At 33.8% G+C, this 26,241-nt stretch overlaps 1 protein-coding gene across 1 annotated transcript in view; it reads right to left on the reverse strand.

Moving 5' to 3' along the window:
• The window catches only part of LOC143248902 (translin-associated protein X-like), a 40,762-nt gene that overhangs the window by 10,633 nt on the left and 3,888 nt on the right, over nt 1-26,241 (reverse strand). The window contains 2 exon segments of the mRNA XM_076497836.1: nt 4,593-4,827; nt 13,688-13,728. Coding sequence (XP_076353951.1) covers nt 4,593-4,827; nt 13,688-13,724 — 272 coding nt within the window. The 5' untranslated portion in view covers nt 13,725-13,728.

Here is a 26,241-nt window from a genome sequence, read left to right on the forward strand (position 1 = left end):
CCTGCATAAACCTAGTTATGAACAGAAATGTCAGTTGCCACAAAAATGGCTTAATGATCCTAAGTTTAATTATTTTAGTTGAAATTCGAAAAACTTAAACAAGCCATTTTGTAAATTATGCAGTTGTGACTTATCTGGGAGTGTTACAATACTTGAAAAACATCTTGAAAGTGAAAAACATTAAAAAATATTAAAGTGCCCAGACTTCTAAAGTAACTGATTTCTTACGGCCTTCTACTTCTTCCTACAGCATGTCTCAAGTGGCTTCCACTAAACTGAAAATGTGTACATTTGTGGCAGAACACAATCTCCCCATTTCAATACTAGATCATCTTCCAGGCTTTCTGTCTAATGCATGCCCTGATTCTAAAATTGCCAAGGGAATTAAAAGTGCAAGAACAAAAGGAACAGCTATTTTTTGTAATGCAATTGGCAAGAAAGACTTGGAAATTCTTATAGCACAATTAAAGAATATTAAAATGTCATTAATTATTGATGAAATTACAGATGTATCTACAAAAAAGAAGCTTGTTCTAATAGCTAGATTTTATGATAGCCATATTCAAAAACAATCGACAAGTTTTTAACTCTTTTGGAAATCAGTTGCTGTACTGCCCAAGGCATTTACAATTCTATAGTAATTTTTTTTGAAAAACATGGAATCCCATTTAAAAAGCTAATAGGCTATGCGAGTGATAATGCAAGTGTAATGATTGGGTCAAAAAGTGGTGTTCAAAGTTTTCTAAAGCAGAAAGTGCCATATCTATTTGTAGAAGGTTGTGTATGCCATTCAATACATGTGCATCCTATGCACGTTCTGAGCTTCCAACTTCTTTAGAGGAGCTGACCAGAAATATTTATTCATATTTGTTAAGCAGCCCAAAGAGATTATCTGAATATGCAGAATTTCAGGAATTTACTCAGACTGATCCTAAAAAGATTTTACATCATAGCTGTACTTGATGATTATCACTTCAGCAAGTGGTAGAAAGACCACTGAATCAATGGCCAGCACTTGTCTTATTTTTTACTTCAGTGGCATTAGAAGACAGGATGACTTTAGTATCTACAATACCAGAAGGTTTACAGAATCCAATTGTACAAATGTACTTTGCATTTCTAACCTTTATTCTGCCATATGTAAATAAAATAAATTTAGTGTTTCAAGCTGAGAGCTTCAGAATTCATAGACTATGTGCCTCAATCAACAGTAGTATGAAAGGTATCCTTGGTAATTTCAATAAAAGATAAGTACTAAAAAACACAGATATATCAAAGGTTAACATCAATGATCCTTCAACTAACCTTCTCTTAAGTGAAATATATCATAGAGGAAGAACTGAAAGTATCTTTCTGGAATATTCTTCCAAAATTCAAACCAAAGAACTTGAAGAATTTCAGCTTAAGACATTGAATTTTTGTGTCATACTAGGCAAGGAAATGTACAAATGGTTTGTATCATCTGGTATGTTCACATATTTACAGTTATTTGAAGCTTTAGATCAAGAAAATGTGTCTCAAGGACAGCCACATTCAATTATCTCATTGGCCATGAAATTTTCTAATATTATTGAGGAAAAAGAGTATGAAGAATATCAACAAAGAATGGTGAGAGTTAACTTTACAAGAGAATGAAATTTCAGAACCAGAGAAATACTGGTATTATATTTCTCAAGAAAAATGTGGAGACAAATTTTGTTTCCCAATTATCTCCATATTAATGATAAACTTACTATCATTGCCCCATTCTTAGGCTGCAGCAGAAAGGCTGTTCTCTTTAGTAATCAATAAAAAGGTAAAAAATCATTCTCGGCTAAGTACAAAAACACAAAATGCCTTATATTATATGGTAAAAATCTTTTAGAAAACATGACATTTAAAGAATGGCAACCATAAGAAAAATTGTGTAAAAAAATGAAGGAAACTAAATTGTATACCTATGAAAAAAAAAACACCAAGTTTTTAGTAAAATAAGGTTAGTTATACATTTTTTTATTTAACTTGGTAAAATCCAAGGATTTTTGGTAAGTTTTAGAAAATTATTTGGTAAAATCAAGAAAATCATCTGACAACCCTAGTCATAAGTACGTCTGTGCTAAGAATAAGCCATTTCAAGAGAGATTATGTGAGGACTAGTATAAACATTATCACTTCAGAAATTCTGCAGTAAATCCAGATAGCATAGCACCAAAATTTCTCCTTCCAATCTACTTGTGATATTTTCTGGTAAAACCAACTTTCTTACGAGTATAAAATAAATAGAATATTCAGCACCTGTCCTGTGCGAGTGGGTTTGAGTGGGTTTTCTCGAGGTACCCCCCCCCAACATCTAATTCACTGGCTCATTTGGATTTATAGATCCCAGCCACCAGGTGATCCCATTAAAGAGTCCTCTGAACTAATTGTTCATCTGAACACTACCAATTTGCTTCTTCTAACTTTCCAACTATCCCATCCACGGCGTTGACCTTAACCTTAACCTTGCCAATTCCGTCCAGACAATTAATGATTCTTGTGATAGATATTCACTGGATCTCCCAAGTAACAAACACTAAAAACCATAGGCATTCTAAGCATTAAATCCCCTGAAGTCACTATAACACATCTGCATATGGGGAGAATGAGGGATAATCCTATCCCTCAACACTGCAGTTTGGGAAAGTGAAAAACCTTTCCTTAAAAATTCAATACCTGCCATGATGGTGGTTATTGTATCAAATAAAGGTAGACTCAATCAAGAAATAATAGAAGTGTTCTGTAATAAAGAACTTGACTGAATTCCTTTAAGTGTAAAATAACAGGTCTGAAAAAACATATACAAGTGAAAAAAATATTTATTATTACAAATACAGAGAAAACAATGCATACACATCTCTTTCCCTAAGGATTAATCTTTGTAAAATTAAAACACTATACTCTTAAAATAAGTCTTCACTTGGTGACATCCTAGTTGAAAACTAATTAAAGATATGCCTGAATTAAATAGGTAAACTCGCTCTATTTTTCCAACTGACAGCATCACATCGTGACTTTTGTTTATCTATAACACTGGTCAGATAAGCTGTAAATATGACTACCGAGGATATTTATAGCATTTATCCTTTATATCTGTCTTTTATGTTGTCTTGTACAGAAGACATTTAACACTCATGAGTAAAAAGCAACTAGAACAAGGTAATCTTAACTACTTTCTGAACATGTATCTACCATTACAGCACGGAAACTAAACAACCAAAACATTCCAGAACATTCTACATAACTAATGCAGATAATAAAAACCTATGACAGGTCTACATATCACATGTAAGTAAAAAGACATATAGAAAATATATACTCACTACTTGCACTATAATAATGTATTCTATAGTGATCAAGTAGTCCAAGAATGAATAAAAATTCTACACAATGAATGTGAAAGTGCAACAAAATTGTAAATAATTTAATTTTTTGTCCACTGCTGCTTCTTCTTAATGAGACAGTGGAGCAATTACAATATGCTGAGACCATTACATAAAATAACAGTACATTTTGAACTATACAGAATAAGTTTAAACACCTTCAGTATTTGAAGGTTAATTTTTTAATGACTACCTCAAAACCAATTAACCAGAAACACAATAATAAACTCAAACTACCATGCAATATTTTAAACATACAAAACAGTGTAGACATTAACATAGGGTAACCACACATCCTCGCTTTGTTGGGAAAGTCCTGTTTATTGTTAGTTTGTCCCATTATCCACAGAAAAATTCTAAGGATGCCCAACACATCCAAATTTTATGATGAAAAACATTAAACTGTTAGTCACATTGAATAACGAATGTAATAATAAGCCTACTGGACTTACTCATTGTTGTAACATGTAAACTTGAAATTTCCATCTGTACGTGGTGATAAAAAGCTAGGTCTGTGCAGGTGTGAATCTGAAGACAGTTAAGTCAGTGTTCATTGTCAAAGTTTACACTAAACAGTCATGTACTAAGTTTTATGACTATTTAATGTGAGGGAAAAAAAAAGTACATAATGATATGTCTTAGAAAGTTTCAAAGTAATGCTAAAACCTAAAAGAAGAATATTTGAAAATGTTATAGATTCTTAAAAATATCCATTATTTAAAAAAATTAGTTAGGTAAACTGAATAGTTTATTATTTCTTGGATTATAATTTGACTATTTCTGCTCATATGTTTTGTGCCTCTGACCAAAAAAATGTGTAAAATTATCTGAAAGCCAATAATAATGTTAATATATTGATAACTATTGTGGAATACTTCAATACATTCAACAAAAATTGAATAAAAGTTAAATTATTCAAATAAGCAAGAACCATTTGGAAATTGTAGCAAGGGCTGGGCTGTCAGTTTTTTTGGCTTGGAAATCTTGCCACTCTACATTATCACTGTATTATATAATTTGAGTTATTCAAAATAATAGCTGAAATTTGAGTACTTTGAAATAATATGGTATATTATCATATTTTACTAGTTCATTTCTCACAGCAGTATATAGAAAATGACAAAAGTGTTAAATGATTCTTTGTACTTTTAATTATGATTGGGCCAAACTTCAATAAACATATATTGACCTTACCCAGTAATTCTGTGCAACAGAAAGATTATTCTCTTGCTCTCAGTGGTTACATCTCTACTACACTTCACCAAATTTTCATATTTGTCATGCTTGGCATCTAGTTCTTCCTGAAACTTCCGAAAAACCTTAACACAAAGTAAGGATTCATCCACTTGGTATTGTGATTTGGGTGGATCATCTCCATCTTCCTGGTCTTTACGCTTCCAGCCTCTTCCTCCTTTCTTCCAAGGTAGACCTAAAAATATATCTTGTTAAAATTCTGAGGATACCATGTAAAATTTTACACCCACACATTTTCTAAATAAAGCTAACTTTTATATTGAATTTTTTGTATGGTAGTTATGCCAATTTCAATCAAAGCATATGGTAATAAGCAGTAATAAAATCATACATATAGAAAATTGTTAATTCTCGGTAAAATATTGTAGTTATATTGTTAAACATACATAAGAATGTGCACATATGATAGTGACTGAGGTTCAAAAGGCTGTTGTCTGAACCCCTAATCAAGTAAGTAATTTACTTTCACAATCTTTTCAACATGATGCTATCTCTCAAAAGAAATAAATTGATCTTAGAACTCTTGTACAAAGTTAAAATAATCTTCTTTAGCCAGACCTTCAACAAATATTATATACTCACACACAGATAAATACATACCACAGAATGTAGTGTATTTTCACCACAGCTACTTGTAAACACTCACCATTTTTCTATAAATGTTTCTCCTATATAAGATTCAAAGTCATTTAATGTTTCTATAGTTCTTGCACGTCACTTAATATCCCTCAATACTGAAACTCATATTCAACTTTCTATTCTAGTTATCATGTCTATCACATTATTATGAATGACAGAGAGAAAAAATAACATTCAATAGCATCACCAGCCACATCAAAAATAGTGCAGTCTGCACATCCATCAAATCGATAACACAAAAAATGAAAAACAAAGGTTCCAAAGCTCATCTTTAGAGGCTTCTTGCAGATTAAAGCAATCATAGAACACATTCATTAACATATTGGTACTATTTACAAACAAAAATTGTAAATATATTTAAAAAAACCAAAGAATTATTATGACAAACTTACCCCATACTAAATAATTTTACTTTATTAAATTTATCATACTTAGAGAATGAATTTCATCTAAAATGTTGTATTTACAGTAAATGTTGTTTAACAGTGTTCATAGGAATAGTTAATAAGAGGTTTCAATGTTCTGGATTAATAAAGTGTAGCATAGGGTCAATGAAAAAGATGTAAAGGAAATGATCCTCTTAGCCACAGGAAAACCAATTTTGGTGGCAGTTACCTTGCATCATAACACCCAATCTTTATACTGCCTGATGAGGTGAATGACTTAGGGATGTCTCAAAAAAAAAAAAAAAAGTCACACAAAAGAATCTTGCTGTGCATATCATGGATTTAAAACATGTTTAACCATGATCATATCTTCCATGTGTTCTACTAATGGGAGAAGAGATGCTTTCCTGAGGTTAAGAGGGCTGATTTATTTAGACCTTTTATCAATGATTCTGCACTAAACTTCATTTGTCCAGAACATTTAAATCTCTTAATTATTTCTGTGATTAAAAGCTGATATTTTTCACTTTTACATATTTTAACAACTAAATAAAAAAGTGCTGTTATCCACAATCTGGCTTTATAATGATTACACATGCAAATTAAATTATATGACAAAAAGTGACCACATTTTAAGTAAATACACAAAACAAAGTATTAACTATTCTATTTGAACTTTATTAAATACATCATAATATATTCATAGGAGAAAATATTTGTTACAAAGAGTTAAAAATCTAGTGAAGTAACCAATAAAATTATCAACTGTCACCCTACAATCAGACCATTGTAAATTTCTAGCACATATTTCTTTGAATTCTTTTGACAAACACTACTGAATATACAACCAAATGAAGGAAACTGTCAGATGCAATCTTGCTGAATGATTACTTATTCAAAAGGCAATGGTCTCTAGTCAAACATTTCTATCACAGTCTAGCCATAGGTCACTGAATATGATAGATGTACAGTACGTGTATACTCTACATGCATTGGTATTATTTTATAATGTGCAAATACTTCACTCAAATTAGTCTCAGGAAAATAATATTAATAGATGTACTTAATATTTTGTTTCTACTTTCAGTTTTGAACATTTAAATATTTATATGTAAAAAGTAGAGTGGAGCAATGAATGAAAATAGTTAATTGGAAATGACAATTCTTCATTCAGGAAACAATGTTACACAATACATCACTTGATAGATGAAAACCTTGGCTTTTTATTGGTTATAGATAATATATAATTAAAAATAAAAGAGAACTATTAACAAATCCTAAAAGAGAGGATGTGACAAGTGGGTGTGACAAGACAATTTGAAAGCTACAAAAATTATGTTTTGTTTCAACAATGACAATTTTATAGTAAATAATTTACATTTAATTTTGTACTTATTAAAGGGTTAAAATGCAGATGAGTAGTTGTACAGAGAAAATGTGTTACATGTCACACTAGAGGAAATTCAAGCTTCTTCAAAATATTGCCATATAAAATTAAGAACTTAAAACTTATAAACAAGGATTACTAGGTAAGAGTTTTATGCTATAATAATTAGAATAACATAAAGTAGATTAATAAACCTTTGAATGCACGTCACTAAAACCTAATGACATGAGCGGTAAAGGATGCCCATCGTAACAGGATTAAACTGTATTGAATTCTCACTTTTATATTTTGATTAATTATGTATAACTTGTGTTTTAAAAACCATATTTGACAAGTTTAATTATTTTTATAAGTTTAAGTTTCGTTGTCTGGATTTGAAAGTGAATAAACAAGATGGCATAATTCATGTGTGCAAAGCTTTAGTGAAATGAGTCACTGTATAATAGTAAATCCCAGTGAGAACCAGTTGATGCTGCTAGCTAGTTGCTTTCTTCTAGGCAGTAGTTCGAAATTAGTGACAGTGGTATAAAGCCTCTGTAACTCTACATGTTTGGTGACAATGAATCACTCTCATGCCTATGCCCAGAATTTTAACATAACCTAACAAGTATTTGCACACAAGCAATCACTGGGCCAAAAGTACTTGCTGCAGGATTAAGGGACATTAGCTATTTGAGGAATGATCTGCACTAAACAGACAGCACCACACAGTATTGTGTTGCACACAATTAGCAAGAAACTTTCCAAAGTCCACCACCACAGTGGCTAGGAACTGGTAATGGGCATGGATTTCCTGAGCTCCACTTGAAGAGCAAGTGGTGAATTTTTATGAAGACTACAAGAAATACCCATAAAAGCCCATGAGATATCTGCTATATAGGTATTTTAATGGAGACATTGCAAAGGGTAACCATGAAAAAAAAACAAAGAGTGAGCCAAAGTTGTGGGCAGTAACTTCCCTGGTACTAGTTTTTCCATGATAGCTCATAGAAGGTATGGTACAATTTGAGCAATTCAGTAATATTAATACCACAAGAATACCTATAGTGATTCTGTAGAATGCCAAATCTCACCAGTAGGCAAGGGTAGCAAAGTAAATGAATTGAGTACTTTCTGTCACTTCACTCAATCCATTCATTGAATTGCTCCACATTATAAGACACTTGTTTTAACATTTATTTCCTCTTCACTATATAAATAAGTTGCAAATTTCAGGGATACATTATACAGCAAGACTCGTAACATCATTCCTGGATTTTACTAAAATTGCATATTAAAGCTCAATAAATGGTAAAGGAAGTGCACTGTGCTAAATTACAGGCTAAATGTTACAAAGGCTATCTTGTTGCCCCCACACACTTAACACTACTAATTTATGCCAGTACTTGTAATTTCATATAGTAAAGGAAATGCACTGTGCTAATTACATTCTAAATTTTACAAAGGATATCTTGTTGCCCCCACACACTTAACACTACTAATTTATGCCAGTACCTGTAATTTCATATGGTTGGCCAACAGGAATTATAAATGCTGTTTCTTTCTAAATGCCCTTGTATATTTAAAGGGTGTACAGAATCTGAATTCTGATCATGAGATATAATCTTGTGTTTCCCATCATGAAACAGCCACATGTGCTTACTTGATGCAATATTATTTTGGTGGATGTAGATTAGCAGCATTAGTTTAACATTTCATTAAATGCACAGAATTCAAGAATCATGTAAATCTGAGACTGATGAAATTAAGGATGTGATATATTGTTTTAAAAAATATATATATATTTTTTTTCAAATCATGAATTTTCACAGTGTTTTTAACCAATTCTACTTTTTTTAATTATGTAAATGTGGACTAACTCAAATTATATTTACTTTCAAAATGTGTATCATTGTACTTTCCAACATGACTAAAGGAGCATAAAACTTCAACCTGTTTTGATAAAGTTTAGGATGAAATAAGCATCAGCTATTATAATTCACTGCTGAAAATTCAATCAGGATAAATAATTAAATAAAGTTTAAAATGCACAGTAAAAATACCATAACCTTAATGCTCATTAAAACGATGTTTTATGTTTAGTCTGACCAATGTATTTTACTGCACTGACACTAAATTTTATATACATATAGCTTTGTTATCTTTAGTATGAAATATTGTTTTAATTTTACTTGGTTTTAAAACAGAAATACAATTGTTTGCTCAACAAGCTAGCAATCTGATTAGTTATACCTTGCATATACAGTAATAATAGCGTTAAATTAATTTTATTATTATACACACTGTTTAACATAATACCTATACATGACACTAACTTTATTAATACATTTCCTTCTTCCCTTTTTATTAACCTGAATATCACCAAATTTTGACATACAGTAATTATTTTGCCTTTTTTCTAAAATATGTTAGAAATTTCCTTTTTTTACTCTGTAGACTGCTTCTTTTGTTATATTCTTCTTACAGTTACACTTATGCCCTAAATTATCCTTTTCTCTCATTTACTTTAAAATGTTAAATTTATTTAAGGTTTATACTGTGTATTCCTTTTTTAAAATTTAGTCCCAATGATTTTTTCATTAAATTTCATTCAACACACTATCCAATAATTTTATATGACACCTCTGGATCTTTTAGGCTAATCAGCTCTTCTCAACAATAATTTTTTATATCATATATAGTATTATTTGTGTTAGTTTTATTAATAATCATTAAAATATTATCTATGTTCTTTTTCACAGTTTGTTACCTTGTAATTAAACTTTTTAAATTTACTTATATTATCTTATGATCTGATATTGTTTCTCTGATCACACAAATGTTTACATTTATCCCTGAAAGTTTAGTGTATACATAATCTAAACATGAAAATATGATACTCTATAATTTAAAGTCTTTTGAAAGGTAGTCCTTTCTTCTTTAGGGTCAAACTAAATTTTAACAACTGTACAAACATTTCCTATTTATTGTGAATATCATAAATATTTTTGTGCCAAATATCAACTTCAGTATGTTCTTATTCTTATTTAACAAAATTTATACTTTCTATTTGTTCAAAACTTACTGCAGTAAATTTGTCATTTCTCACAATAATATCCACAGATTAAAATAACAAAAAAAAATTAAATTATACATTTTCAAAATTACTATCCAATTTTATTATATTATCAATGTCTGATTTCCTTCCAAACACATAATCAACTTTTGTCCTCATAACTAATTGTTTTTAGTAATTTCCTAGCCTTTCAAAACAGTTCTTTATTAGAAAATGTAAGATTTTCTTTTAAATAAACTCTGCCTTCTACCAAATTCTACAGAAATTAGTTTAACCTCTTTCTTCTTATTTTTCAGCAATTTCTTTTAATTAAAAATACTTTTGGACCTTTGTTTTTTATACTATTATGCACATGTACTCAATGAGCCATTAGTATTTTTTTTTTTTTATAATCTGGTATATCAAGCTCTTAAGCCACACTGTATAAAATATCTTACTGTTTCTCATTATCTTGTTACATTATTCTACGTATCTATAATTGGCTTCTTTGTTTGTGCTGTTCAATATTATTAACTCCATATTTTTTAAGACAATTTTAAGGATTATTAGCTTTAAAACTGTCGACATTCTTTCTTAATGCACTGACATCTGCATGTTGGTGTCAAGAATAATTCATCACACTTAGCTATGCAGACACAGACAATGATGCCAAAGTGAGCTCACGATGATGAAGCTTTGCAGAATAGATGGCAACTGCCTGTTGTGGAGACACAAGTGTAGAGGACGATGTCTCAAAAGTATTCCACCTTTTGTCTTCAAGTCAGCACCTACACACACTGACTTGAAGACGAAAGGTGGAAGACTTTTGAAACATTGTCCTCTACACTTGTGTCTCCACAACAGGCAGTTGCCATCCATTTTACATAGTTTCATCATGAATACTCTGCTTAAACAATCTATCAAAGAGCTCAGAATAATTGGACAATATTCATATGTTTTACTCTTTCATGATTATGACACAACTTTATAATTTATTTCTTATTTCAATGTATAATTTTTCACCATTAAAAGCATGAAACTGAAAAGTTGGGCTTAAACATTCAGTACGTCAAAGTAACAGTACTTTTTCAACATACTTTTCACTAATGGCCTACTTTCAAATAACTACAGAGCTTAGTACTGTTTTAAGTTAACCCTTTTGCAATGGGTCAGGGATCAAAGGCCAATGAATTTAAGTCAATAAGTTTGGAATCAAATTATAGATTATAATTCAAACTTTAATATTATATATACATTAATTTCTTCATTTAAAAGTAAATATTAAAAGAACACACCTAAATAGAGATTTCAGTGAGTCACATGGTATGTTGATGCAACACTGTTTATAATTAGATGTTTGTGATGTCAGTTAGGAACTCAAACAGTTTTTAATCATAACATGAAATCACTCTGCACTCAAACAAGTAATGAAACAGTCTTGATGTTTTCACACACAAATCTTTAGTAAAAATACTTCATTAAAAATTATTTTTTGTGTACATAAAAACTGTAATCTTTACTAAAAGTCTACCAAATTTTGTAAAGATTCACACATGTTGCATCAAAAGTTATAATGCAATTACTTAATGTGTACAAATGTGGAGATGAACTCGTGTATGTTATAATGAGCCTGTTGCAAAAAGGTTAAACAGTATAGGACCTTCGTCTCAGTATATCACAAAGTATGCAACTCAATGATTTTTATATACGAGTAGTGAAAACTAATGTACTATTAGAAATTCTGCTTAACTTCTTGAGAAAATTAAAAGCATTAATTTTTCTAAGTTGGTGTCATTTACAATAGTTGGTTGTTTACTAAAGCTCCAGTGGAAAATGCTACAGAATGTTTTCATAAAAGATCAGTTCAAGCTCCCATTTCTCTGACTGAAACTGTTTATGTCATAAATGTAACTAGTGCATGTTTAATTTTTTTTTTAAAGTTAGTGAAAATCATTCTGAGCAAAATATTCAATTAACCATGTGTTCCCTTCTTAATCCATCACTATGAGACTTTTATATGAATGGTTTCAAATGCATTGCTCTCACTAATGCTTCTTTTAAAACCTAATTATTGGATTAGATTTGTAAACATGTCCTTGATCTGGTAACTTGGAGATAATGAATTAAAAACATTTATTGATTATCTAAACAATGCTGATCCTTCTAGACCTATTCAGTTTGCGTAAAAAATTTAACAAGATAACTGTTTACCTTTTTTTTATGTTTTTGTTAAAACAAATGATAAGAGGGCTATTTTTACAAATGTTTATTGGAAACTATATCCAGTCTCTATGCCACAATCTAAAAAATCCATGTCATACATTTTTCAAAAATAAGCAGCTGTTTATACTTATATAGATTGATACTACTAATCTGAAACACAAACTGAATTATATAAGAAACATAGCTAATGTTGACATTATTTAATACGAAATACAAAAAGCACAACTCAGTTTTTTAAGCATTATACAAGATCAAGTAGTGTATATGGCAAGATGTTCTTCCACATGGTCCTTAAAAGCATTATGTTTCAAGAATAAAGAATGCCAAAATAAAGAGTAACAAATATTTTTATTTCTCACTATTGAAGTTCATGTGTCATGCCATGCTGTAGTCTACAGAACACTTAATTCTTCTCATAATTCATGGCATGCACACCTTTTACTGACATCATGATGGTACAATTCAATGTTAAGTATCCTCTTATGAGATATAATTATAGTGTCTACTGACTGACTGAGAAACAATACACTACTGTACAGTAGTGCAAGTGGTAAAAACTGGTGACCCTTCCAGATGGCCTTCAACTCCTTTCAGGGAAATAATAAAATTAGTAGTATACCTAGCCAAATTGCCACTGTGTTCAGTACACAATTTCATTACTATTTTTAAACTAATTAACAAAAAGTTAAAACAATATTTCGTTGCACTAAAAATAAAAAAAAACTTGGTGTGAACAGAATAAAAATGTGTTAATCAAACTATATGCTACTTAAATACTGTGGTAAGAATATAATAAATGGTAAGAAACAATAACTTTAAATGAATGTAACACTCAAAATGAATTGAACATCTGAGAGTCAACAGAAATTATGTGCTGTAAATTAGATGATTCTTTGTTAAACAGAGATAAAAGGTTAGCTGGTGATAACACACAGTTTAAGAAATAAATACTGATTTCTTACATACAATATTCAGACTACCCTTAACAGTTACAATGAGTTAAACTACTTCCATATAAAAATACCTACTTGCCATATATGCTTTTACTTCTGATAATGATAAAGCTAACAAAACGTGAAGTGTCCTTTAATTTTGGCTGTTGGTCAAGTAAAGTTTTATAGTAAAAGTTTAAATCTTGGTCCTGTTCTTACTTTTAAATAACTCATTGTTATTCAATCTGACATATGGTATAGCGGAATGGTCATATGCACAATGAAGTTGTGAAGATTAATGATAGTATATCTAAAACATTTGATCATGTGATATCCCTGCAACTATCATAAAATGTAACTGGTATTCAGGATTATACAACCCAAGAACAATTAAGCTTTTATGTATAGGCACATATACTTAGAAAGATACTGACCTTCAACTATTTTTTTGTCTTCTTTATCTTCAGACATTTCTCTGAAATATAAGAACAGATCAATAACATAAAACTTATTTGAATCATGCAGGCACCTTTTTTTGCTTTAAATCATAAAAAGTTAGATGCAACTACTAAACTAAATAGCAGAAATATAACATGTTTTTGCATCTTACTGTTTACACATCACTTAAAATTATCAAAACATTGCAACTCTGCTTTTATTATATGATACACGTTTACACATCTGAAAATACTGGATACCACAGTGAGGATGTCTCAAGAACTGCACACTGTAGAGCAATTATTTGCAAGTTAATGAACCTGTAGAACTTCAAACATCAGAAACAAAATGCAATTCCCTCCTGCTTGAGATGACCGTGTTTAACTGCTTCATGATCAATATCAGTCACCTTACCTATGATTTTGTACTTTGGTAATGTACTTTTAAGTCTTTCCAGCATACTGAAATATTTTCTACTGCAAAAAAGAATGAAGCACAACACTGTAAGGCAGTACGTGCACATGTACCATCTCAAGAAGATTAGGATACTTTATAAATAAAAACAGAAACTCTAGTTGTTAAAATACACCCTCTTTATAATGATTATATATACTTACTAAAATATCAATATTTTAGGCATTCAAATATTAATTCATAAAAAATCATCACATCTGAAAGTCTGCTGAAGTATTTTTTGCTAAATTTTGAAAAGGCTTTAAAAAAAAATTATAAATCCATTTATGAAGTCTTGTAGGTTTAGAGCATTATATTACCAAATGTGCTCTTAAGTATTTACAATATGTGATTCACATAGAAAAATAACCAGTTTTCGAGGTATAAGATGTTTCACTTTGTTTCAAATAAAGTCCCATGTTATGAACTAATTATTTAAAAACCAAAGTTTCATCCATTTCATTATTTGCATTTGGGCATTCAAAGCTGCCCCTTTACACAAGCCCATGAGAAAGACTGAAAACAATTTAAACCCATCTTTTTTCAGAAAATCATCAAATCCCTTCTGGTACTTCTGTATTATGTCATAATCCACTATTACCAACAACAACTCATTGCATAAGTTATTACCTTCTTGGAAGAAATAAAATTGTTTTCATTCAAGCCTAATCTGTATTATTTGGAACTTAATCCTCAATATTCTATAATTTTCAACATAACAAAATCACCTTTATTCCACTGATGACCCTTTATAATCTTGAAAACTCAATAACCTTATATTTCACCCTTCTTTTACCAATAGAAAATAAGGTTAAGAGATGTCAACTTACATCAAACGATAATCTTTCCATCGATGAATTTATAATACTATTTCTCATTACATCACAAAGGACAGCTTGTTTCAAAAATTTTTCATAGCAATATTGCTACACAAAATAATTTGTGTAACATCTAGAAAAGTTTGCAGAGAACTGCAACAGCATATGGCTATTGCAATATGTCCAATATGTGCAAATATGCAAAATACTGAATAAAATTGCTTGAATCTTCAGAAAAACATTCCAAATGCCATTTCCTATAAAAATGCATTTTAGTTCTGCATTTTGTATATCTATAAATGTTTAACTTTTAAAATACTACTGAACAATACCTTTCCTCAATAGACCTACTTTCATAATCTACTTTTATATCCAAGATACATCTTTATATTACAAAATATCAATCATATTTTTTTTGTAATCTTTGAAAAATTAGGTTTCTCTCTTTAAAATTGTGTTTTCTACCAAGCAATTTATCAATAAACTGAATATCACTTTTATGAACTGAATGAACAAAGAGAATGAAACAAATATATATTTTGATAAATCTTGGATCTGGGTTGCATGTCTGTCATAATAAAAAAAAACTGTGTGTTAGTTTGCACTATATAAGGGTAAGAATGAATAAAAGAAATAGGCTGAATTTGGTCATCAAATGTGTAATAGATAATACTATGCAAGTCATTCCTTAGTTAATTTATCTAATCAGGTGGCTTATAAAATTCAGTGGTTAACTTACCTACAAGCATTGATTAGTGTTAAATAAAATAACCAATCAAAAATTACAATTAACTTGACAAATGTAATAACAGTCAACTAGCACTTGCAATTATTACTGCTGTAGACTGTTCCTGCTATCCAGTAATCAAAATTGTGAATAAATATATTAATGCCCAAAAGTAACCAATTAAGGAAAATCTGTGTTTATATCTATTCCAACTATCTGGTAATCAAAATTACAATTATATAAATCAACGTCACAAAAACAACCAAATAATAAAACGAGCATTCCAATTATTTCTATTATTTAGTTATTAAAACAATGTCATTATTTTTCATAAATATTTCTGATTAAATCATGTTTGTCGTATTAAATTGATTAGTGTCATGACTCATGAAGATAATCAACTAATCAAAATTAGTGTTTTTAATCATTCCAACTATCAAAGCATTTATAATATTGTCATTATGCTTATTTGTTGTTACGCATAAACTATGCAATGGAATATCTTCCTCTGTCCAATAGGGCACTGAAACACAATGTTTAGCATAACAAGTTTTAATTACGGTTTTACGATCTCACATGAGAATAAAGATTATTTTCCTTGTTTTGGTTTTTGACATCTCATGAAAGGAGTTGATTGGTTAAATGGGATCAGTTGAGGAATCATCATCCCAGACTTTGACAGGGTGATGATTATTTAGGTTAACAATCTGAGATAATTCTTCAGGTGATTACAATAACTACTGTGTATTTTGCAATATTGTCAATATTATTTTTGTATCTTATGTTAATTGTTAATATGAGTTAAAATGTGTACTAATCTTTTTTTTTTCTGTAAAACTATAAATAAAGAGATATGGAAGAAAATTTGATTTTCATTCTTTTGTTACTCTAATTATAGAGTTTATATTAATTGTGGGCCAGGGTGAAGATTCTTCAGGTGGTTAAACAGAAATTAAATAATAAACCAGATAACACTACCAACTGGGATAATCATTTTAAAGAAAGAAGCCACAGCTTTTGTCGATTAAATAAATAAAAAAATTACATATTGTCTTACAATTACCTATTAGTTGGAAATACTGATTGATTAACGAGCTACACAATTAACTAATTAAGAAATTCCACTGATTGTTCATATCTTGATTATGATTTTCCATGCCTTCAGTAACAATTAGCTGAAACATATTCCTTTAAAAAGGTTATTACAGATAATATGGAATTTCAAAATAATTATTACTGCAATATTGCTTCTGGGATTTTTCACAAGTGAGCCAATTCCTAGCACCTGCCTCAAAACAGATGGCCCATCTATGCAATGAAGTAGATGTCAACTTCACGAGTCATACAAAATATAACATATTCAAGTAACTTTTATTCAAAGAAATAGTAAATTCAATCACTGTCATTTGTTTCATTTGTGTATGTACTAAAATATATATATATATTCACTGATAAAACTTCCACTGCAGTCATCTTCTCTGCATCCTTTTCATTTATTTCTATTTATGCATCATTTTGATGAAAAAAAAATGTTGCATTTTTGAAAATTAACTGCTTCTTGAACATCTTTGTACCTTTCATTTTTTCTGCCATTTTTTATCACTGATGAATTTTTACCACTTAATAATCAAGGCATGATTAGGAATATTATGGGGAAAATTTGTACTTTGCATGGACATTTTTTTGATTGTCATATTTTGTATCTGAATTAACAACTTTTATAAAATGTAAAGCCAATTAGTATCACCTCTGAAGTCCAACAGTCAAGTGACCAGCATAGACTATTCATATATAGGCTTAGGTATGTAAAATTGTGTGTATGTGTGCAGGACATCCCAATGATTGCAAGGTTAAGCCTATTCCACAACCTCTCAAACACCTCTAGTACACATGCATAAAAAAATGATACTTTGTAATGAATATTCTGATCAAAAATTGATTGACTTGTACTGTAAAAGACACCAGATCTAGTGAAGATTTCAAAACCTGAATATTAAGAGCAAGTATTAAAACAAGTAAATTACTGCCATATTCCTACTCAATAATCTGATGGTAACCAATACTCAGTGACTATAAACAAATGTACAAATTCAAACACACAAAACTTTCACAATAAACACTAGTGTCTGAAATGTGTCTTTGACAGATGACAGATCCATTCCTAAACACTTGTTCCTTTGCAATACACAGAGCATTGATTGATTGATTTAGTGTTTTATGGCACAAAGCAGCTACGCTATCTGCACCAAACATCCAGTAAAAAAGTAAAAAAAAATAAATTTAGTAAAATACATAAAAGGAAATGAAGGTAAAAGAAAACACCATTGAAAAACAGAAAAAGCATAAAATCAATGTTGACATCTAGTCTACAATGTTAAGAGAGAAAACAGAGTAAGAAAAGTTGTGAAGGACTTTCTCTAGCAAAATGGTAATGAGCATAACCCACCAGGAAGACTAACAGGTAAGTACAAGAACCACCGTCAGTCACCTGAAGTTGGCCTTTCCAGTCCTGGTTCCGGGTTATGTTATCATAACAGTCATTATCAAAAGGTAAAATAAGAAAAGTGGTAAAAGACATATAGCAAAATCGTAATAAAAATTAGCCAAATGTACTGTAAAAAGGTAAAAGTAAAGTAAATGTAGTAAAATTCATAAAAGGAAACAAAGGTATAAACAAAACAGAAATTAAAACATAAAATGGCATAAAACCAATGTTGACATCCAGTATACAAAGTTGTAAAGGACTTCCTGCAGCAGAATGGTAATAATCATAACCCACCAGAAAGACTAAAAGGTAAGTACAAGAAGCACCGTCAGTCACCTGAAGTTGGTCTTTCTAGTCCTGGTTCTGGGTTATGTGTCATTATGGCCAGTACTAAAAGATAAAGTAATAATAGTGTCAAATGACATGCAGCAAAAGTGTATTAACAACTCGCCAGGACAACTAATGGGTAGTTCAAACAGATAGTTCAAACAGCAGCGTTAATCACCTGAAGATGGCCTTTCCAGTCCTGGTGTTGAGTTATTTAATGTTCTGGCCATTTTACAATGTCAAATTGAACTAGAGAGATTGAGACTGAAAAGGGAACTACAATTAAAAAGGTGTAACGTATAAACATCAAACACTTAAATGAGGTTAAAAAGATTAATGACCATTAAAAAACTAAAAACTTTATCAAGGTGGACAGTGTCACCATCACCAATAACACTGTCCAATGTTACAGACAAACCCTGGAACAGAACATGTTTAAAATAGTGCCTTCGTTGAGAGTCGTAACGATGGCAGGAAACTACAATGTGGCTTACAGTGATTTGAGTGTTACACAAACTACACACTGGTCCATCAGTTCCAGATAAAAGAAAACGATGAGTTAACAAACTGTGACCAATGCGTAGTCTAGTTAGAACAACTTCCTCCTTCCGAACCTTCCGAAAGCTAGACGGTCAAAGCCCAATATAGGGTTTTATTTGAAAAGGCTTGTTGTCACGTTGCTCACTCCAAGTGGACTGCTAGCGGGCACGAAGCCGAGCCTTGAATGCAGGACCATAGTCCATGTATGGAATAGGCACAGTGGTGATAGTGCCAGAGCAGATAGATTTAGCTGCCATGTCTGCAAGCGCATTCCCGCGAATACCAATGTGGCCTGGTATCCACAAAACTGGATAGAAGTAGATGTTAATGAGAAACAAGCCAGTCGGTTTTGAATATCAGCAATAACAGGGTGTGAGCCAACGTGAAGTGATTCCAAGGCAAGCAGAGAACTAAAGGGAGTCAGTATAAATAGTGAAGTTGGAGTACTGCTCAGCTTCAATATGATCCAGGGCAAGAGATGTAGCATACAGTTCAGCAGTGAACACAGAAGCTGTAGAGGGGATTCTGCACGCAACCACCAAACCGCAACAAACCATGGCAGAGCCCACAGAGTCACCTGATTTTGGACCATCCGTACAAATTGGAATAGAAAGGTTGTTCAAAAGATGTTCAGTAAATAAAAGACGATACTCCAATCGTGAGTATCTGCCTTTTTCAGATGACTTAAAGAAAGGCACCATTTGGGGGCTGTAATAAGCCATGGGGGGATGGGCTGACCAGTGGATTCTACAATGTTTTCCAAGGACAGACCCAATTCATCCAATTGCGCCTGGAAACGAGGGGCAAAAGGAGCAATAGCAGATCATCTGTTTTGAAAAAGTAAGACACATCCCCAAGTGGGATGCTTTGGTAAGGAGCAAAGTTTCAAAGAATACAGTAAAGACAGTTGCAAACGGCGAAGGTGCAGAGAAAATTCGTGAGATTCCACATATAAGCTCTGAACTGGGGAGGTGCGGAAAGCCCCAGTGCAGAGTCGAGATCCTTGATGATGAATGGGGTCCAGCATCTTTAAGGCCGATGGTCTGGCAGAGCCATAGACCATTGATCCATAGTCGAGTTTTGAACGAATAAGAGCACAATATATCTTTAACATAGAACATCGATCCGCTACCCAACTGGCAGTAGAGAGGACATGGAGGATGTTCAGTGCTCTTGTGCATTTGACCCGTAGCTGCTTAAAGTGTGGTATGAAAGTCAGCTTACGGTCAAAGATAAGCCCCAAGAACTTGGTCTCAGGGACCATTAGCAGCAAAACTTCACCAATACGGAGTTCAGGATCAGGGTGGATATCCCGTTGGCAGAAAAAGTGTATGCAAACGGTTTTAGAGAGATAAAAATTAAAGCCGTTCGCAATAGTCCACTTAAGTACACGATTGAGGGCAATTTGTAGTTGCCACTCAATATATCTCATGTTCGACGACTGACATGAGATGTGAAAGTTGTCAACATAGAGCCCGTTTGCAACAGTGAGAGGGAGTTGTTCAGTAATGGCATTTATCTTTATACTGAAAAGTGATTGATTGATTGATTGATTTAGTGTTTTATGGCACAAAGCAGCGAGGCTATCTGCACCAGACATTCGGTAAAAATGTAAAAAAAAAATAATAAAAATAAATAAATGTAGTAATAGACATAAATGGAAATGAAGGTAAAACAAAAAAGTATAAAACCAATGTTGACACCTAGTCTACAATGTTAAGATAGAAGGCAGAGTATAAGAAGTTGTAAGGTATTTACTCTAGCAAAAAAGTAATGATCATAACCCGCCAGGAAGACTAACAGGTAAGTTCAAGAACCACCTTCAGTCACCTGAAGTTGGTCTTTCCAGTCCTTGTTCCGGATTATGTGTCATAGCAACCAGTATCAAAATGTAAAAGAATAGAAGTTTTAAAAAATACATAGCAAAATTGTAACAATGGGTAGCCAAATGTCCAGTAAAAAGATAAAGTCAAGTAAATGGAGTAAAATTTGTAAAAGTAAATGAAGGTAAAAACAAAACAGCAATTAAAACAGAAAATGGTGTAAAAACCAATGGTGACATCCAGTGTTCAAAGTTGTAAAATATTTACTCAAGCAAATTGGTAATGATCATAACCCGCCAGGAAGACTAACAGGTTGGCCTTTCCAGTCCTGGTTCCGGGTTATGTATAGCAAATTATCCACCGTAAAGTCACCTGAAAATGTCCAGTAAAAGATAAAGTCAAGTAAATTAAAATTTGTAGTCCTGAAGTTAAAAGCAAACGGCAATTAAAACAGAAAATGTTATGAGTCAGCAGAATATGATCATAACCCGCCAGGAAGACTAACAGGTAAAAAAACCACCGTCAGTCACCTGAAGTAATGAGTCAATATGTAGTAAAAGTGTGAAATGATATGCAGCAAAAGTATAATAACAACTTGCCAGGACGACTAACGAGCATTTCAAACGGATAGTTCAAACAGTAGCGTTAGTCACCTGAAGTTGGCCTTTCCAGTCCTGGTGTCGAGTTATTTAATGTTCTGGCCATTGTCCAATGTCAAATTGAATGAGAGAGATTAAAACTGTAAAAAAGGAACCACAATTAAAAAGGTGTAATGAATAAATATGCAACACTTAAATGAGATTAAAAAGATTAATGGCCATTAAAAAATTAAAAACATTATCAAGGTGGACAGAGTCACCATCACCAATAACTCTGTCCAATGTTACAGACTGACCCTGGGAAAAATATGTTTAAAATATTGCCGTCGTTGAGAATTGTAACGATGGCAAGAAAGTAAAACGTGGCTGATAGTGATTTGAGTGTTACACAAACTACACATTGGTGCATCAGTTTCAGATAAAAGAAAATGATGAGTTAACAAACTGTGACCAATGCGTAGCCTAGTGAGAACAACTTCCTCCTTCCGAACTTTATGGAAGCTAGATGGCCAAAGTCCAATTTTGGGTTTGATTTGAAAAAGTTTGTTGTCGCGTTGCTCACTCCAAGTGGACTGCCAGCTGGCACAGAGCCGAGCCTTGAAGACAACACCATAGTCCATGTACGGAATAGGCATAGAAGTGATGGTGCTGAAGCAGACATATTTAGCTGCCATGTCTGCAAGCTCGTTCCCACAAATACCAACATGGCCTGGTATCCAGAAAAACTGGATTGAAGTAGCAGCTAAAGAGAAATGGGCCAGTCGGTTTCGAATATCAGCGAGAATAGGATGTGAGCTAACGTGTACCAATTCCAAGGCAAGTATAGAACTAAGCGAATCAGTATAAATAGTGCAGTTGGAGTACTGCTCAGCTGCAATATGATCCAGGGCAAGAGATATGGCATACAGTTCAGCAGTGAACACAGAAGCTGTAGAAGGGATTCTGCGCACAACTACTGACCCATAGCAAACCACAGCAGAGCCCACTGAGTTACTTGATTTGGAACCATCTGTATAAATGGGAACTGAATGATTGTTTGAAAGATATTCATTGAATAAAAGACGGTACTTCCAATCTGGAGTATCTGCCTTTTTTTTAGGTGACTGAAAGAAAGGTCACATTTGGGGGCTGTAATAAGCCATGGTGGGATGGGCCGACCTGTGGAATCTGCAATGTTATCCAAGGACAGACCCAATTCATTCAATTGCGCCCGGATGCGAAGGCCAAACGGAGCAATGACAGATCGTCTGTTCTGAAAAAGTACTGCCCACCGAGGAAGGAAAACACATTTCCAGGTGGGATGCTTTGGTAAGGAATGAAGTTTCGAAGTATACTGTAAAAATAGTTGCAAACGACGAAGGTGTAGAGAAGGTTCGTGAGATTCAATGTATATACTTTGAACTGAAGAGGTACGGAAAGCCCCAGTGCAGAGTCGGAGTCCTTGGTGATGAATGGGGTCCAGCATCTTTAAGGCTGAGGGTCTGGCAGAGCCATAGACCATTGATCCATAATCGAGTTTCGATCTAATAAGAACACGATATACCTTTAACATTAAACAGTGATCTGCCCCCCAACTGGTAGAAGAGAGAACACGGAGGATGTTCATTGCTCTTGTGCATTTGACCGGAAGCTGCTTTAAATGTGGTATAAAGGTCAGCTTACGGTCAAAGATAAGCCCCAAGAACTTGGTCTCTGGGACCACTGACAGCAAAACTTCACCGATATGAAGTTCAGGATCAGGGTGAATACCCCATCGATGGCAAAAGTGCATGCATACAGTTTTGGAGAGAGAGAAATTAAAGCCGTTCGCCAGAGTCCACTTCCGTACACAATTGAGGGCGGTTTGTAGTTGCCGCTCAAAATATCTAATGTTTGACGACTGACATGAGACGTGAAAGTCGTCGACATACAGCCCATTCGCAACAGTGTTCAGTGATGGCATTTATCTTTATACTGAAGAGTGTAACACTCAATACACAGCCTTGAAGGACTCCAAGTTCCTGTACAAAAGAATGGGAAAGTGTCGAATCCACACGAACTTGGAATCTCCTGTCCATTAAAAAATTTTTAATAAACATGGGTAGATGGCCACGTAACCCATATGTATGGAGGTCTCGCAAAACGCCATACCTCCATGTTGTGTCGTAGGCCTTCTCTATGTCAAAGAATATTGATACAAGATGTTGGCGGTTGAGAAAGGCTTCTCTGATAGATGTTTCAAGACGAATTAGGTGGTCTGTGGTGGAGTGCTGTCGACAGAACCCACACTGGGTGGGCGAGAGGAGGTTGTTTGATTCAAGGAACCAAACAATAGAGCATTAACCATCCTTTCTAATGTCTTACAGAGACAGCTCATCAAAGCAATTGGACGGTAGTTTGAAGGAATCTTGGGATCTTTCCCTGGCTTAGAGAAAGGTAAAATAATAGCCTGGTGCCAGGCATCAGGAAAAACATTCTCCTGCCAGATCTGGTTGAAAACAATCAGAAGGACATCAAGAGAAGCAGGAGATAGATGGTGCAGCATGTCATAATGAATATCATCAGGTCCAACAGACATACTGGCAGACCGATGAAGGGCCATTTTTAGTTCCACCAGGGTAAAGGGACAATTATAGTCAAAGAAACAGTCAGTTCGAAAGGAAAGAGGTGATCGCTCTGCCCGAGTCTTGATGGCCAGGAAGGTGGAGGAGCAAGCAGAAGTGCTAGATACCCGGCAAAAGCTTTCACCTAGAGTGTTAGCGATATTCTGAACATCAGTCACCTCCTGACCATCAGAGAGTAAGATCGAGAGGGGGACAGAATTGTAGTGCCCATTAACCTTTCGAATCCTGTCCCATATGATCTTGGAACTGGTGGTAGAAGATATGCTGGTTGTGAACTTAATCCAAGATTCCTTCTGGCTTTGACGTCTTACCCACCTAGCATGTGCACGGGCCCGTTGGAAAGCAACCCAGTTTGAAAGTGTGGGATATCTACGAAAAGTATCCCAGGCCCGATTTTGAGCCTTCCGAGCTAAGTGGCAAGCAGGATTCCACCACGGACGAGTAAAACGTGTTGAGGTTTTAGGAATACACTGAGCAGCTGCATGTGTAATACAGTCAGTTACCGCTGCTACACAGTCGTCTATTGATGGCTGATTTACGATGGCAGGATCAAGTTCTGTGAGAGCAGTGAAAGTGGACCAGTCTGCCTGATCCAGCTTCCACCGGGGCACGCGGGTAGGGTGGCATCGACCACGGCCAGTCTCTCTCAAAAGGATCGGAAAATGATCACTGCCTAGTGGATTACTGTCAACCCTCCATGAAAAATGGGAGAATAATGAAGGGGAGCAAACTGAGAGATCAATAGTGGTAAAGGACTGACTAGGTGCATGAAAGTAAGTGGAAGAACCAGTATTGAAAAGAGAAAGATTGTGATCAGAGAGCATCCGCTCTACAGATCGGCCCCTCCCATCAATAATAGCACTTCCCCAGAGGGGATGATGTCCATTAAAATCCCCTAGGATTAGAAATGGAGATGGCAACTGTTCTGATTGATCATATGTCTCTCCAGGGGGACAGGTACAGAGAACAAACAGTGATGGTATGACCCAAGGAAACACGGATGGCTACAGCCTCCAAGGGTGTGTCGAGTGACAAAGACAGGGTGGGCACATGTTGATCAACCAACAGTGCCACCCCTCCATGTACTCGACCATCACACAACCTGTCATTTCTATACAGAGAAAACTGCCGAATGGAGACAGTATCAGCAGTTTTGAGGAATGTTTCTTGTAAAGAAAGACAAACAGGATGGTAGGAAGAAATCAGCGTTTTACTATCATCCAGATAAGAACGTAAACCTCGACAGTTCCATTGTATCAAGGTGGCCATTTTTAAGAATGGGTAGGTGAAGTGGCTGGAGAACCCTTCGGTTTACGACCACATCTTTTTTCTTTACTGTCTTTAGTCGGAGGAGGTCTATCAACCTCCATGGATCCTGCTCTGGGTCGGGTGGGCAGGTTGTTGTTATTGGAAGGGGAATCCAGTGACTGAGGATGCGAATGAATAATTGTTTTGTCTCTTGTGGTGGGAGAAAAAGATGTATCAGAAGAAATGCCTGTATTTGAAACTGAAGGACGTGGATCTTGAGGTTTGTTGGAAGGTATGGGAGGAACAGAGATGGGTGTGGAAGTCGATTCATCAACCTTTTTAACCACGGAGGTCAAAAGGCTTTTCATTTGTTTTGAAAACGATTCTCTTGGAGGCACAGAGAAATCTGTCTGCACTCCCACTGTAGTTGTGGAATGAAGTGCAGTAGTGTATGTCCAAGATAAAGTGGTGGACAGCAACTTTCGAGCCTCAGGATACGTAATGTTATGAATCGTTTTCAAACGCTGCACCTCTTTTTCCTCCAACCATTTTGGGCAAGAATGAAAGTAAGAGGGGTGAGAACCATTGCAGTTTACGCAATGTGGGTTCATGTCACAGTCATAGGCATCGTGGTCCTTGCCTCCACAACGAGCACATGTCAGGGAACCATGACAAGATGTCTTTGAGTGGCAATCTCTGACATTGGAAACATCAAGAGAGTTTGGTATGTATGGTCGAACCCTGCAATGAGATAACCTGCCTTGATGGTGGCAGGTGCACGTGGTGAAGTAAATGTTAAAACGAGGGTATTTGTTGGCAGTGTAACTCCGTCTTTGAGAGTGGAGATGCGCTCACTGCAGACACTCCTTGAGTAGAGAGACCAGCGAGAATCTCTGACTCGAACGCTTCTTCAAATCCCTTTCAACA

The sequence above is a fragment of the Tachypleus tridentatus genome, chromosome 4, assembly GCF_004210375.1.
Source record: "Tachypleus tridentatus isolate NWPU-2018 chromosome 4, ASM421037v1, whole genome shotgun sequence".
Taxonomy (NCBI): Eukaryota; Metazoa; Arthropoda; class Merostomata; order Xiphosura; family Limulidae; genus Tachypleus; species Tachypleus tridentatus.